Source organism: Anolis sagrei, chromosome 3, assembly GCF_037176765.1.
Source record: "Anolis sagrei isolate rAnoSag1 chromosome 3, rAnoSag1.mat, whole genome shotgun sequence".
In the NCBI taxonomy this organism is placed as follows: Eukaryota; Metazoa; Chordata; class Lepidosauria; order Squamata; family Dactyloidae; genus Anolis; species Anolis sagrei.
In genome coordinates this window covers 99,449,930-99,465,789 of record NC_090023.1, presented here as the reverse complement: position 1 = coordinate 99,465,789, position 15,860 = coordinate 99,449,930, and the positions used below count along the sequence as shown (strand labels likewise).

The 15,860-nt window shown below is 38.2% G+C and overlaps 2 protein-coding genes across 6 annotated transcripts in view; one reads left to right on the top strand and one right to left on the bottom strand.

Moving 5' to 3' along the window:
- The window catches only part of LOC132771625 (cohesin subunit SA-2-like), an 86,405-nt gene extending 85,603 nt beyond the window's left edge, over nt 1-802 (top strand). For all 4 annotated transcript variants that reach the window (XM_060769850.2, XM_060769848.2, XM_060769849.2 and 1 more), the window contains one exon: nt 188-802. In XM_060769850.2, the coding sequence (XP_060625833.2) occupies nt 188-196 (9 nt within the window). In that variant the 3' untranslated portion in view covers nt 197-802. The remainder of the gene's footprint in view (nt 1-187) is intronic.
- Nucleotides 803-1,624: 822 nt separating this feature from the next.
- PPP2R3B (protein phosphatase 2 regulatory subunit B''beta) overlaps nt 1,625-15,860 on the bottom strand; it is a 55,600-nt gene continuing 41,364 nt past the window's right edge. For both annotated transcript variants that reach the window (XM_060769852.2, XM_060769853.2), the window contains 11 exons: nt 15,036-15,139; nt 12,444-12,546; nt 11,839-11,913; nt 11,204-11,290; nt 9,517-9,673; nt 8,813-8,861; nt 7,741-7,830; nt 6,417-6,592; nt 5,442-5,560; nt 5,223-5,329; nt 1,625-2,756 (listed from right to left, as the gene is read on the bottom strand). In XM_060769852.2, coding sequence (XP_060625835.2) covers nt 2,612-2,756; nt 5,223-5,329; nt 5,442-5,560; nt 6,417-6,592; nt 7,741-7,830; nt 8,813-8,861; nt 9,517-9,673; nt 11,204-11,290; nt 11,839-11,913; nt 12,444-12,546; nt 15,036-15,139 — 1,212 coding nt within the window. In that variant the 3' untranslated portion in view covers nt 1,625-2,611. The remainder of the gene's footprint in view (nt 2,757-5,222; nt 5,330-5,441; nt 5,561-6,416; nt 6,593-7,740; nt 7,831-8,812; nt 8,862-9,516; nt 9,674-11,203; nt 11,291-11,838; nt 11,914-12,443; nt 12,547-15,035; nt 15,140-15,860) is intronic.

The following is a 15,860-nucleotide window of genomic DNA, read 5'->3' as shown; positions in this document are numbered from 1 at the left end:
CCCCTTGTTGCCCCCCTGAGATATTTGCAGATTTTCCACATTCACATGTATCTCCAATCTTAAACCCAAGAATGTGGAGAATCAACTATATTCTACTATTTAACTGAGAAGCATATTTAAGGATTTTTCTATATATGTACTATTATTGACTGTGGAGTATCTTATTCTAAATTTATTTGTTATATAGGAGACCTGAGGAGCCACCTGGACATATACTTTGACGCCATGTGCAAGAGCAAACAGGTGCAATGGACTATACCTAGTTTCCACAAGTTAGCTGAGAGCATAACGTGGAATGAATGGTTCAAGTCACCACTTACAAGTGGTAAAAAGTGATCACAGTTGTGATTTCTTCAGCCAGTGCTATTACATGGCTTTTGTATTTGCTGGTGTTATCTACACATGTAAAAAAATGATTTTGATGTTTGTTTTGTTAAAGATTTTCTTTCCAAAGTGAAACACTAAGCTTATTAGACAGGGAAATGTACCAGATAGTATCTGATCAGCCTGTGGTGGACAGTTAGGTCTATATAAAATGAAAGTTATATTGAAGGGTTGTAAAGAACTAAACAGACATGGGTCTCATCCCACAGGGAAGTGTTTTCAAGGTAAGAGAAAATATTTGTGTTGTGTGTAAAAATAGATAATTTCTACTTCATTTCTTTCCTTGTGTATCATGATGTTGACATTGGAATAGAAGTCCGCTGAATCCACTGTTCATCACTGCAGAGCTTGTAAAACAGCTGTTGGTTTCATACTTTTATATTCAGATGTTTGTAAAATAAAATAAGTGATCAGTGAAGTCTGGCTGTTTTCTGAAGACATTATTTCCAGAAGAAATGAAAAAGACTGCAGAAAAGCTCCAAAAAAGAAGGTAAAGGGTGCAGTGCCTAATTCTCATATAAACATTTGGGGTTTTCAGTGAGTGGATGCCAAATACATATATATTGAATCCCTTTATAGGAGTAAAGGTGGGATAATAAAGTAAATAGTATTAATAATCTATGTTGTGACATTTCCATTGACTTTCCACATATCTAGTTTTAGCTGCAAAAATCTCACTGATGTAACCAAAACAAGTAGGAAATAGAAAACAAAAGTTTTAGTGTCAGGAGTGACTTGTTTGGGGTGAGAGAATTAGCAGTCTACAAGGATATTGTCCTGGGGACACCCGAATGTTTGATGTTTTTACCATCCTTGTGGGAAACTTCTTTCATATCTCCACATGGGGAGCTGGAGCTGACAGAGGGAGCTCAATCCACCCTCCCCAGATTCGAACCATAGTCATGCTGGCACAAGGGTCATTGCACCACCAGGGGCTCCTAGTAGAAGCTATAAAACAAGAGAAGGCAAAGTTTGACTTGCGGGATCCATTTGGTCCTTCGGATCCTCCTCATGTGCATTCCCTGAAGCACTTCACTGTCCCTAAATTTTAAAAAATATTGGGCTGATTTTAGGATGACTTCTTTGTCCCCAAACAGCACCTAGACTATCTGAGTCCCCTGAGTTAGGAGAGTGGGTTTTGAACTTAAGATACGAGGCTCATTGATAGGATGCCTCACATTAAAATGTCCTTTAACTTTTCCCCCAGAAAAATATTTTCAAGAACAAATTTGCAAAAGGATTTGTTAAATAATTACATATATGAAAAAACTTTATTTGAAAATACCAACATATTTAAACACTTTAAACAGATCTGCACTGCAAACAAAATAGCTTACATCTTTTTTTTGTCTCACATGAAGATATATTATCGAGAACTCTGCTTAAGTATTTAATATATAATTTCTCATGTGAACATTGGGATAATCAAGGCACTACAAACCTTATGCTTGTGTAAATACTAGAGTAGCAACATCTAGCTTAGGTAGGCTAGTGAAGCATCAAAATTTGGAGCTGCGCTGACACCAGTGGTATGAATATTTGTGGAATGTGACATTTACCTAACCAAAGAAGAAATATGCTAAATGCCCATAGCAAGATTAGTGCATTTCACATATCAAGTAAAATCTACACAATTTTCAAAAGTTGATTCCCTTGACATGAAGTACAATATTCGCTACAGTCAAGTGCGAGCTATAAAAGCTATTTGGTAAAGGGAGTCAGAAAAACAAAATGAAATCTGAAAGAATAAAAGTCGAAAGGGCGGCGACATACAGCTTGTTTCAGGGCAGGATATATTTTGCAGTACAACAACGCTTTACTTGAGTGACCAGAACTAGCCTCCATTCAAAGCTGCAACATTTTTCTCTTTCATTTCTGGCAAAGTTATTAGTTCTGCTTGAAGACAGAAACAGCAAGGCCTTCTCTAGCACAGCTAATGGTGAGAGTCAAAATTCTAGTAACTGAAAGCCAGCAAATTTATTTTCATCAACAAGGTGGCTACATTGTAATTCATTAAAATAAGTATAATCCATCTGCAAATAATTTAAAGCCTATTTTATAGGCAACAGTCTACTTAATAAATACAAAAGGTGTCATTCCATACAAATTCACTGTTTTCTTCAAAATAGCTAAATGATTACAGTATTAATTTTGCAGCACAAAGAACTATGTCGATTATTGGCAGACCTGCTGCAGACAGTCCTTATTCTTGTACAAATGTCAGAATTCATTCAAAATCGTCTTCATAGTCATATTCATCTAAGTCAACATCGGCCAAATGAGAAGGCATGTCAAAGAAGGGCCGTTTCTCCATCTGGTATTTCAGAAGGTTGGTCTTTTGATGATCTCCAGGGTTCAGCTCAGCTTCGTAACTAGAAGAAGAAAGTAAAAATTAATATGGAAAGTTGATACTACTGAAACGTACGGTATGACTGCATATTACTTCAGTATCAGGTAATACCAAAACTGGAGGAAAACTTTCAGAACACAGCTGAGGGATCATTTGTCCTCTGTTTTGAATTTCAGCTCCCAAAAGCTCTAGCTAGTATGGCTAATGGTAAAGGATGGGGAGTCCAAAACATTTGGAGGGCCATCAGTGCTTTTTTTAAAAAATCATGTAGGGCTACCTATCTAGATTTAGACAGATGCCAATCTCAGTGAAGCTCAATCTCTTAAAACTGCCTTACAAGATAATCCTATGTGACTCCTGCCTCCCACAATTAGACACTTCTAAATACCTGTATTTCACTGCATAATAGTTACACTTATCATTTTTCTCAATCACAAAAGGGGTGTGTGACTATTACATGATGAAGAGAACCTGCCTTTGATTCTCCAGTTTGTTTTTTTTTAAAAAATATTGACTTCTGAAACAGACGCAGGAGGAAAGAAAGGGGAATCAGCCTCAAAAGGCTCTGCGACTATTATGTGAGGAACACAAAAATATCAATTTTGCCACCCCCAAAATGGGGCTGCAGCTATTATGTGATGGTGACTATTATGCAATCAAATACAGTATTTATTAACCTGAATAGAAAATCAATTTTCTTTTACTAAAGTGGAATATTAATAAAGCCTGCTTTGCATAGGGATGTGGCTCTTAGTGCTTTTGGAAATTATCAAGTGTTATAAAGAATTGCCCGTTGCATTTAAGCCATCCAACTGATTAATACAAGCATTATATACAAGTATTGTTGTGGCATGCCACCCTTGGTGTTTCACATATCAAGAAAGGACAGTTATGGCTGTTACTGTTAGCAGTCAGCAACTTAGCACTGACAACTGGCTAATTCTGCTCTCAGGATACTGAGGTAAAGCCAGTTCTGTTGCAGTTCTTCCTTGATCCATTAATTACTGTAAAGAAATGACTCAAATGGAGATTTGCAGAAGGAGCTTGTTCAATGAGGATATGGGCCAAGCAGAGGGACAACTTGCATAGGATACACAAATTGTACAGAGCAGCCTCCTTTCTCCTGATTCTTCAGAAGCTTCTTGCTGTTATATGAAAAGTAGGCAACTGAGGCGAAAGGAAGGACCAAAACTTCAAGCAGAGTGGACCTTTTACTTCGTCTTCCCACCTCTGCTACCATTAAATATGGGATGCTCTCTGGTCCCGTCACCTGACCAGAGTACTGCCCCCAATAAATATGCAATGCTCTCTCTCTTTGGTCTCATGGCCTGGCTGAAAGGACCCCTTATTTGCTTATCTAATCAGAAATGCAAAATGGCCAGGAAGGGGACTGGCTGATAGTCTGAGCAAAAATATGACACTAAGGAGCAAAGGATTTTCTTCTTCCTCCTCAAGCTGGAAGTGATACATGGAGAGAGAGTTTGTTTGAAGGTGAAACAGTTACTTAGTTTATTTGTATAATTCTTATGGTATATGCATAGTGGTTACATAGGATCAATTGCTTGCTGCTTTCAGAATAATGTTTCAATATGAGTTCCTCTCAAACTATTATTTTCTTCCAAAAGGACTATTATGCGAATATATAAGAACAGATTTCAAACTATCTTTAACTTGTTTCTTGAACCAATTTTCCAGCTGCTCCTCAGCTATTTCCTTCCAGGCCCTCGCTCACTGGCTAACTCTCAGGGAATGTTTTTTGTTCGTCTCAGGAGCGACCTGAGAAACTGCAAGTTGCTTCTGGTGTGAGAGAATTGGCCGTCTGCAAGGACGTTGCCCAGGGGACACCCGGATGATTTTTTGATGTTTTATCATCCTTGTGGGAGGCTTCTCTCATGTCCCCGCATGAGGAGCTGGAGCTGATAGAGGGAGCTCATCCGCCTCTCCCCGGATTCGAACCTGCAACCTGTCGGTCTTCAGTCCTGCCGGCACAGGGGTTTAACTGCACCACCGGGGGCTCCCTCTCATGGAATGCCTCCAGCGGACTCCCTAACTGCCATAGAATGTCCGGTTGGGCTTCTCCAACTGTCATCCTTGCTTCTGCCCCGCTTTCAAATCTTGGCACCCACTCATTTTCATATGACCAATCAGACAACTCGCATGCAAATAGCCTTCACACTGGGGCTGGGGCTCCCTGGGAACCACAAAATGGCTGCTCACACACCAGCCCTTTAAGGTAGGTCACTTCCTAACGTTCTAAAATGAATCGAGTTCGTTACAGAAACATTAACAGTAAAAGCAATAATCACTTGAACAATTGCAAAAGGGAACAAATAGTGTTACAATTTCTAAAAGAGATTTTGGTGAGCAATATGCAATTCAACAGAGGCAATGTCACTCACTGAATTGGTCACTGATTAGAAAGAGTAGTGAATTGTGGGGCTTTTCTTCAGAACTGACAACAAACAGATGCAGGCCTTGGTATATTTACCAGTCATTCCACTGGTCGCTGGCTGCTTCCTCTGCTACTAGGACATCATACTCCTCAGCAGCATATCTCTCCCAATCGGACATCTCTTGGTTTTCATTTTCATTGCCCTACAAACATGATCGCAATGCTTGTAAAACCGAAGAAGGCGGAATGAATTTATCATTTGACTATGGTATTATGTTTATGAGTAGCATCTTGTTAAGTACTTATTGTACTTACCCTTAGAATAGAAAACTGATCTTTCTGCTCATGGTCTAAATATTTCTCAATGTTGAAAAAAGTGTCAAAGAACACATTTGCCATTTTACATCTCTTTAAGTCACGGAGAGTTATTTTCCCTGGAAACAAGATTGAAACATAATATATTTGGGTTTAAAGCATCCCTATTTTAGACTGCAGTGCAAATAATGTGTAAAAATTAATTGACATATACATTTTCCTTTTACTAGATAAAAAGAGAAAAGGAGGGGGCGAGAAAACAAAATAGCAGCATTTTAAAGACTGGCTGGTTTTTATTTTCATGTGAGCTTTTGTGGTTGCTTCTTGGCAGGGGGTTGGACTGGATGGCCCACGAGGTCTCTTCCAACTCTATGATTCTATATACATCTCCTTCAGCTTGATTACAGGGTGAAGTAGGTTTATAGCCAGGAAAGCTCACACTAAAATAAAAATGTGTCTTAAAGGTGCTGCTACATCCCCTTTTCATGTTTTTTATGCTGCAAGAAACACAGTTACTTCTTTGAAAACAATTTTCTGAAATATGCAGCAAGACGACCAAGGATGCGGCAACTTTGACTGATGTTAAATGACTTCTTTGTGAAGGCCTGAATAGTGAATTCTATTCAGGAATAATTTGCTGTTACAACAGAATAGTCTCTTAAAAATTAATTCACGTGGAATCTAAATATAGTCATTACACATTATCAGGAGAAAAGATAAAATTCATATTTTAGCAAACTTTTGATTTTGAATTGTATTTTCCCATTGTCCAGAACAGATAGATTAATAACTGAAAATTTCCAGTAAACAGAAATATCAGATACATTTCTGTCTTAAAAACGTGATGACTAAATTTGAACATTTAACCAAGATAGCTGCATACAGCAGACAAATGGCAAACACACAATAGCTGTGTTATCTCCTGTCAGTGAAAAAATTGCTGTGGAGATGCTAAGATGGTAAAGAGCCAATCACCTTCATGCTCAGGCTTCACAAGATCAAGCATCTGGCAAAGGCAGTCTTCAAATGGCAATGGCTCAATGGCCATATTGTCCAGTTTTTGGCACTGCTCTTCATAAAAGTATTGCAGTTCATACATTGACAAGACACCATCCCCATCAAGGTCCATGCACCGGAACCAGTATTCAGTGCTGAAATACATTGTTAAATAAAAATTAACATCCTATTTAAAAATTCTATTTCTGTATTCTCTAAGTTGGAAGGGAGGGAAATCTATGGAGAACTATGGGATTCTCACTATGGCTACAAAAGGAACACTGCAACTCATCTATAAATTAAAAGTTTTAAAAAAGTTTTTCTTGAGTATATATTAACTACATATATGTATGTACAGCCTTTAACTTCTTCTAGACCAAAAGGCTGACAGTATTTTTTTTTCATGTCAGGAGCGACTTGAGAAACTTCAAATTGCTTCTGGTGTGAAAGAATTGCCCGTCTGTAAGGACGTTGCCCAGGGGACGCCCGGATGTTTTACCATCCTGTGGGAGGCTTCTCCCATGTTCCTGCATTGGAAGCTGGAGCTGACAGACAAGTTCACGCCACTCCCCAGATTCAAACCACTGACCTTCAGGTCTTAGAGGTCTTCAGTTCATCCGGCACAAGGGTTTAACCCATTGCATCCAGGGGCTCTGACAGTAGTTTACTAAGAGACTGCATAAGAAAGGCTTGCGGTTTTCTGTGAGGCCCAAGAACTTAAATACACAAAGCCTGACTGTGTAGCATTTCTCACAGAGTATGTGAAGGCACTAACCCCAAGGAATGGGAGGCCACATGCACCTGTTATATTCTCTATTCCCCTCTTGCTTAATGTTGCTTATGTGTCTATAACTTGCTGTGTACAATTTTGATATATAAACCATCTATATGGCATCAATAGTGGATAAACTGAATACCTATAAAATGATATAATTATTCTTCTAGAGCCAGCATGGTTTGAGTGTTGGACTTTGGCCCCATCTACACTGCCATATAAAATCGAGATTATCTGCTTTGAACTGGATTATATGGCAGTGTAGAAGGGACTTATGACTCCAGAGTCCAGTGTTTGAATCCGCATTCAGCCATGGAAACCCACTAGGTGACCTTGGGGAAATCATGCTCTCTTAGCCATATGGGAAGTCAAAGGCACACCCCTTTGAACAAACCTAACCAAAAAAAACCCCCTGTAATAGGTGCAATGTACTGTAAGTCAGAAATGACTTGATGAAACACAACAACTATGTGAGCAGTAGAGGGATGATCTTGTACAAAAGGTCTGTGTAATTATTTTTCCCCTTACCTGGTTGGAGTCTTTTTGTCTTCTTCCGATATCAAAAACCATACAAAATCTGCATAGCTGATTTTTCCTTCTTTTTGTACTTTTCTGCCTCTGAAAAAAGAGGCAAAAAGAGGAGAGGATGACTAAAGGTACACACAGCTGCCAATATTTCAGAATACATTAGAGAAAAGAGATTTGATTTTTTTTTCACTGCCCCCCAAGGATTCCTGATCAGCATACATGAAGTTGTCTTATTATGATCACCCAGGTAAGAAGGTTAGCTAAAAAATGTCTGGCTTAGAGCAGTGGTTCTCAAAGTGTGTTCTGTGCTTCCCCCCTCCAAGCTTCCCCTCCTCTTTCCTGCTTCTCCCTCACATCCCTTGCCTTCAAAAACCTTATTTCCTCACCTCTCTCACCACCAAAAGCCTTTTTTTCAATTGCCTTCCTTTCTTGCTCACCTTGCTTGCTTCCAAAACTCTATTTCCCTCCTACTGCTCAGGAGGTGCTTTGATTGTGCTTTTCCTGCATGGCAGAAGGGGACTGGACTGGATGCCCCCTGGAGTTGCGCCTATACATTCAAATGTATTTCATAATTCTATTTAAATGTTTATTTTAACTATACATTGTTTTGAAAGGTATCAAATAGTTGCCTAACTGTAAGCCTCCTTGAATCCCCTCTGGAGTGGAGAAAGATGGGGTAGAAATGTTGTAAATAATAACAACAACAACAACTATTACTACTACTACTACAAAGGCTGCGTGGCCATCTGTTGGGTGTGCTCTGACTGTGCTTTTCCTGCATGGCAGAAGGGGATTGAACTAGATAGCCCCTAGGGTTGCTTTTATTATTATTATTATTATTATTATTATTATTATTATTATTACTATTATTATTAATTAAGGCCAAATGGTCATCTGTTAGGGTTGCTTTGATTGTGCTTTTCCTGCACAGAAGAAGGGGACTGGACTGGATGGCCCCTGGGATCTTCCACAGAAATACTGTTAAGCTTATGTTGGTCAAAAAGGTTTGTCCATGCCTGATAGATATACATTACATAAAATATAATAAAAATATACAAGAAAAAAGAGACACCTTGTCACAGCTCCTGAGAAAATCCTCTCAATCATCCGACTAGATATAGCTGTGGAAAAACAGAATGGTTAAATTTACTTAATTATGTTTCTGCAAAAGTCGTATACTAACAATACATGAGAAATACTTATATAATTTAGTATTCAACTTCTAATTTCAACCAGCAGAAATAAATGAAAAGCTGATAAATCAATACTTATATAAGTTGCATTTATTTAATGGCCTTGCTCTATTTAGGACTAAAATTGGATTGAGGGTAATATTTTCAGTATTCCTGAAATACAGGGTTAGTCAAAATGCATAGGCCAATAAGCCATTCAATTGAATGGCTTATTGGCCTATGCATTTTGACTAACCCTGTATAACTGAATTCATAGTCAATGTGAATTTAAGAAACATGTATTTTCAAATTCTGGCTTCACTGAACCCCCATCCTTTGCCCCATGGTGAAAGCCTTTGCTGTTATGTAAGGCATAAATGGCACCATACAAACACTGTGGATCATGACATGCAGCAGACAATACTGTATGCCCTTGCTCTCCTGCCCCATACATAAGATGAAAACATCATACTGCTCCATAGGTTCAATTGGTTCCATTTTTTGCCCCTTCCCATTATTAGAGTAGGACAACAACATGTTTCAGACCTATATTTAGGGCAACTGTGCATACATATATATCAAACATGAACTAGCATTATCATACCATGGTCATTATGCCGAGCTAAATCCTTTGCATCAATATAAAGGTCATGGTCGGTATCCAGCTCCCAAAATTTGCAATAGATCACATAAAAGTGCTCATAAGAGAAATACTCTGTCAACTGGTTAATATCTACCTCTTCTTCCAATAATGATACATTCTGTGCAAAAAGAAAGAGACATCATCACTGTTGTAACCATTGTAATATATTGTAAGGGTAATTTAGTATTTTACCTATAATTGATTAACTATTGGCCTATGTTGCGTTGATGTAATTATCAGAAAGCCAATGGCAGAAAGCCAATGGCTTGTGCCCTCTAGATTTCTGACACTCTTTTCAACATCCCTGATTATTGGCAATACCAATTGAGGATGTTGGTACTAGTAATATTGTAATGTACAACTGTATTAGTTCATAAACTGCATTTCCCCCAATTATGCTGGTAGCTCAACATATCTGGAAAGCATCAAGTTGCGGAAGGCTGGCTTACATAAGTTAGACTACAGTATTGATACCAATAATTTCTGGAAATTTAATAGCTGCCAAAAGAAGTTGTGTTGGAAGGTGTCAAATTTGGGCTTCTAAACTCCGTATGTTCTGAGAAACATAACCAAAGTAAAAAATTGATGAAGATGGACAGAGTCAATCCAGAATGCAACCATCATCCCAGCATAATGCTTCTTTTCTGCTGTGGTCACTCTGCTTGTAACCAAAAAGGGTTCTATCAACAAGCTAACATCCTACTCATTATTTTGTTGTTGCTTGTATTGTTGAGTATATGTCCATATTGCTTTGAATCAGGCAATTGTTCAAATATGACACTGGGATCAGAACATCTGCTTATAATGTCATAGCCATCTTTTTATAACAGTAGTCTGCATGTCTTACATCAGTGGTTTTCAACCTGTGGGTTCCCAGATATTTTGGCCTACAACTCCCAGGAATCCCAGCCAGTTTACCAGCAGTTAGGATTTCTGGGAGTTGAAGGCCAAAACATCTGGAGACCCACAAGTTGGGACCACTGTCTTACATGGATATACTCCTATTTTTTAATCTCCCAAAAACAAAGCATAAAACATATCCTTTTCCAAATGCTATGATCTGTACATACAAACTGACACTGCGATGGACAAATTATGTTATTAGGCAATAGTCTAAACCAGTGACAGTTATCTGGGAAACTACTCCACAAATCTTTAATCATTACCTATGTTGGCTTGTATGGCTGGGAATTACAGTAAAACATCTGAAGGTCTTTACTGTCCTTCCTGATTTAAATAATGGACCTGTATTCAAACCATGGCATGACATCTTGATTTTCATTAATTTGAATAGTACCAATCTCAGAAAAGCTACTTGTTAGATTATAATTCCCAGTCCCCAAAAATACTTCAAAGCTCTAGAACAAACTGGTTTCCAGAATTTTGATGTAATAGATTTCCCGCTCCTGCTCCAGACGCATAGAAAACAATGAAGATGAGAGCTTGAAGATTATCGATCATTTTCATGATAATCTAAATGAATGTCTCAGTCATTTTCTGAACTAAACAAAATTGGTTGTGGGTTTTTAAAGTTTAAAACCTAGCTAAAATGAATACATAAAAGCTGAAATGTAAACTGTATGTAAACACACTTAAATGGAAAAATATACTCTTATGCTGTTAACAACAGACTATATGCATGCAATACCTGTAAAAAGCTGCTTTTTCTGAGTTCATTACAAGTGATCCTTCCTGACCATGATCTATTCACTGTATAAAATATCCTTTGTATTACCTGCAGTAAGAAAATAAAATGTATATGAAGTTCCAATTCTATAAACCTTAAATATTATGTTTTCTATAGGTATGCAAAATTTTGACTGGCACTGGCTGTTGTCCAAATTATGCATGAAATTCTGGATTTGTATGGAGAAGAATATAGCAGCGACTGGATCCTGTGGCTCTGGCAAAATATTACAGGGGTTGCAGCAGGGGCAGTCATTTTGAAGTCACCTCCTCCAAACTCTTATGCACAAACACACACCACCTTTATGATAACACTGTGCTCAGCCATCCAAGGATGCCAGAAGTGGTGCTGTGGTGGAAAGTGCACTTGCACGGATCTATTTCTAAGCCAAACCAGATTTCTTGGGTCCAATTTCTGTCACATTTTTTCAACTTATATGAGTATATACAGTATTCTAATTTCAGACAAGATAAGATGCAAGATAGAATCTAACAAAATATACATGTATTTATTTGGACATTACCTCATTAATTTCAAAGGATCTGTCAATGAATATTTTTAAAGTTCTGATTTTGAAAAATATATAACACACTTACTGTTGTAATGTACCGGAAGTGAAATTCTGACGCTTCTTTTAAGAAGACTAAACTAGGATGACTGTTGACCACATCCTAAGAAAAGAAGCACCAGGGTTAGAAGAATGCTGCTAGCACTAAGAAGAAAGAATGTTTCTGTGCGATTTCTTCATGCAATATTTAATTAAATCATAACATGCAATATGAAAAGATATCCTGAGCTGTGTGTTCGTACAAAACTGTTGTGTAACCAAAGCACTATGTTTAAACCATTTAAAAAGACAATATCCAAAAAGTTTCAGTTTAAGAAAGGATCCTATAATGAAAAGTTCAGAAAAATGGAAAATAGGGATTTTTTTTGGGGGGGGGGGGCAGTTGAGGTGACTAGATGCAACCTACAGACTAAAGTGAGTTCGGAATGGTGCTATTACTTTGGGGTTACAAGAAAAGCACTGTATCATTTGCAGGTTCATTTTCAGGGTGACTAGGACTTGGATGTGCCAATGGGTCATAACTTCAAGCCCAGCCTGTTTTATTTCTAAGAGAAACAGAAAGTTAATGAGGCTCATGAAGAATATTTTGTGTGACAGTTCCTGAAATAATGGAAATAAGAAAATAATATTTACTTGTAAAAATGGAATGAAGTCTTCTTGCACTAAATAGTTACATCCAGGACTCTTTAGAAGATGAACAAACTTGGAAGCATCATCATGACAGTTTTGCAGAATCCTGGAAAACACAGTTTGTCTAAATTGTACATATATGCAAATGAGCATTATTTTTTTAAAAAATAGATGAGATAAAAGTATATTCTAAAAATAAATTAAATATTTACTTAAAATGTCTTGCAATGGCTATATGCCTTGCTAAAGGGTTAGGAATGTACGAGGGTTGGAACTTTAATAGTGGAAACTATTTATTTACATGTAATACAAAAGTGATACATGTTTTACAGTCCTTCAATATAGTCGCCAGCATTGTGTACAACCCATTTCCAATGATGTGGAAGTCGTAGGACACCTGTTGTAGCGTCGGTTCTGTTGATGGTTTGAATAGAGTGGTCTACTGCCGCAAGAATCTCTGGAACAGTTCTGAAGTGAATGCCACAAAGTGGTTCCTTCACCTTAGGAATTAAGTCCCCTTTGTGGGGAGAAATAAATAAATAAAAGTCACAAGGACTTAATTCTGGGGAGTACGGTGGATGGTACAGCTCTTCCCAGCCCATCGATCAAGCAAATCGCTTGCGCTGCATGTGGTAGAGCATTGTCATGCAAAATGATAGGGGTGTTCTGCAGAAAGTGTCGCTGTTTTTTTCTCAAAGCTAGTCTGAGATACTGTTCCAAAAATGAGCAGTAATACTGAGCATTGATGGTTTGATGTGGGGGAATGGTATGCACTAGGGTGACACCATCACAGTTGTACATGAGAATCACCATAACGTTCACATTGTTGGAGTTGATGAAATTTCGAACTTCGTGGTGACCTGTAATGACGCCATTCATTCGACTGGCGTTTCAGTTCTGGTTGGTACAATCTGGCCCAAGTCTCAACCAGCATAATGATACGGCGTAAGAAAGCCTTTCCTTTGTGCTCATAGCGTTCCAAGTGGGTACGAGCAGCATCGTATCGTAGCCATTTGTGCATTTTCGTCAAATGATGTGGAACCCAATGTGAAGCAATTTTTCTCATGCCCAGGCGTTCCTTCAGAATGTAGAGCACAGTCGTATGCTCAAATCCTGTGTTTTGGGCCAGCTCACGAATCGTATGGCATTGATCACTTTCTACGAGTGCAGCAACAGCATTCACTTCTGCTTCACTGACACTAGGATGACCTGGCTGATGCATGTCTGCCACATTTTGGCATCCTTCGTTGAAGGCTTTTACCCACCATGCCACTGTTCTGTAAGGCAATGCAGATTCCCTGCAAGCCTCTTGAAGACCTTGATGACACTGTTGTGCTGTACAACCTCTGGCACAATCTTTATCCAACTCCATTGTTCTTGATTCGAAAACATTGCGACAACATTTACTTTAGACCGCAAGCTAATACGAGGCTCAGTTCTTCGCGTCACTCCGCATGCACGTGATGTAGGAAGGGCAAGTCTTTTTGCTTAGAGGTAAGGTTGGTATGTTGGTATACACGACATTTTTTGGTTACGTTGTGTGGCGTCTTTACAGCAGTCTTGCCACTATTAATGTTTCAACCATCGTATAGCCTCGAATATTATTATTATTATTATTATGATCTTCATTTCTATCTTAAAAGAAACTCAAAACTGCAAATAATACTAAAAACAATACAATGGGCAAACCAAAACCTAGAATATATAAACATTATATATAATTAAACATAGAATTGTTTAAAAATACATAGTTAATATCAACAGATCCAATAAAAAACCTATAAAAATAAAACACGGCAATCCTTGATTTGGTCTTAAAAACATTATTCATGAAAAGCCTATCTGAATAAAAAGGTTTTAGCTTGAGAGTAGGGGGGAGAGGCATTCTGGCTTTCTCAAACAAGGAGTTTCAGAGTCAGCCTCAATTAGCAACCTAACAGCAGCTCTTTGGGCCAGAAAAAGTCCAAGAGTATTTCTCAAGATGTGGACCTGGGTCTTCAGGGGGAGTGTAACCCATGCAGCACAGGCTGGATCCCTATTCCTTGATCTGTCTTCCAACTGACCAGAAACACCTCTCTCCTGCCTGGATTATGTTTCAACTTTTCCGCCCTCATCCAGTTCATTACTGATGACAGGCGCTAGTTTAGGACCACGACAACTTCCTTAAGCTTTGAGTGAAAAGGACTAGTAGAGTTGGATGTCATCTGCATGTAGATGGCACTGCACTCCAAAACTCTGGATGGCTGCTTCCAGCGGTTTCAGGGGTATGTTAAACAGCATGGGGGACAAACCAGAGCCCTGGCGGACCCCACAAGCCAACGGCCACAGTAGTCACCCAGTACTAGGTTCTGGATTGGCCCCTCTAGGAAGCAACAGAGTTACTGCAAAACAGTGCCATCAAATCCCACCTTGATGCATTAGTTTTGTAACACTTTAAAATATTGGGGGGGGGGGGGGGGTAGGAGAAAAAGACATTAGGATATCCCACAATTCTAACAACATTCATTAAACAAGTGTTGGGCTTTTCCCAGAAGATTTCTCTAATTGTTTTATTTAAAATATGGTAAAATGGGTTTGCTAATGAACTATACTTACTTCCGCCACATTGCAACAAATTTGTGAACTGATATAAATCCTGTTCTCTCTCCTCCAGCACAATAAAATAAGGGACCTTTCCAGTAAAGAGGACATTCACAGGCCTAGAATAAATTTACATCAGAATCAAATTAACAGCCAAAAATGCCCTATTAAAAAAACAACAAGATAACAATGCTCTTTTTTCTGATCTATTATTCCTATAGGCAATGAATTCAGTAATGTGAATTAGTGATGGCACCGAGCTCTAATTATACTGATTTCAGGATTTATGTCCATTGTCAACATGTATTTTTTAAAAGATAGAGATTCAACTGTTTCTTCTCACAAACATTCAATTGGACCCATATTTAATCATGCTTAGAGATGTCTCACTGCAATAAATGGGATTTAAATTTCATTAATTTTGAAGCTGTATGAGTGTTTAAGTGCGGTTAAAGCTTGATCTAACACACATACACACACACACGCACACATGAAAACATGTATTCAGCAAACTATGTTTGCTGAATACAAGAGAAATAACAGCATTTTTATTTCAACATTTAAAGCAAAGAAAATGATCTAGAAAACAGCATGGTCAGAACAGAAGGAATGGAGGAGAAAACACAAGCTGCCTTTTCTTGAAGATGAAATGTAAGACAAATACAAGCTTCCAACTGACTAAAGATGGAAATTTTATTTTTTAAACATTTCATGTTCATGACACACTTTTTAGACATGCATCATTTTGAAACACAGTAATTCAGCTTGACTAGCAAACCGGAGGTTTGAAATTTTTTTTTTAATGTAAACCTTTGTAAATAATGCCACATTGCTTTTGAT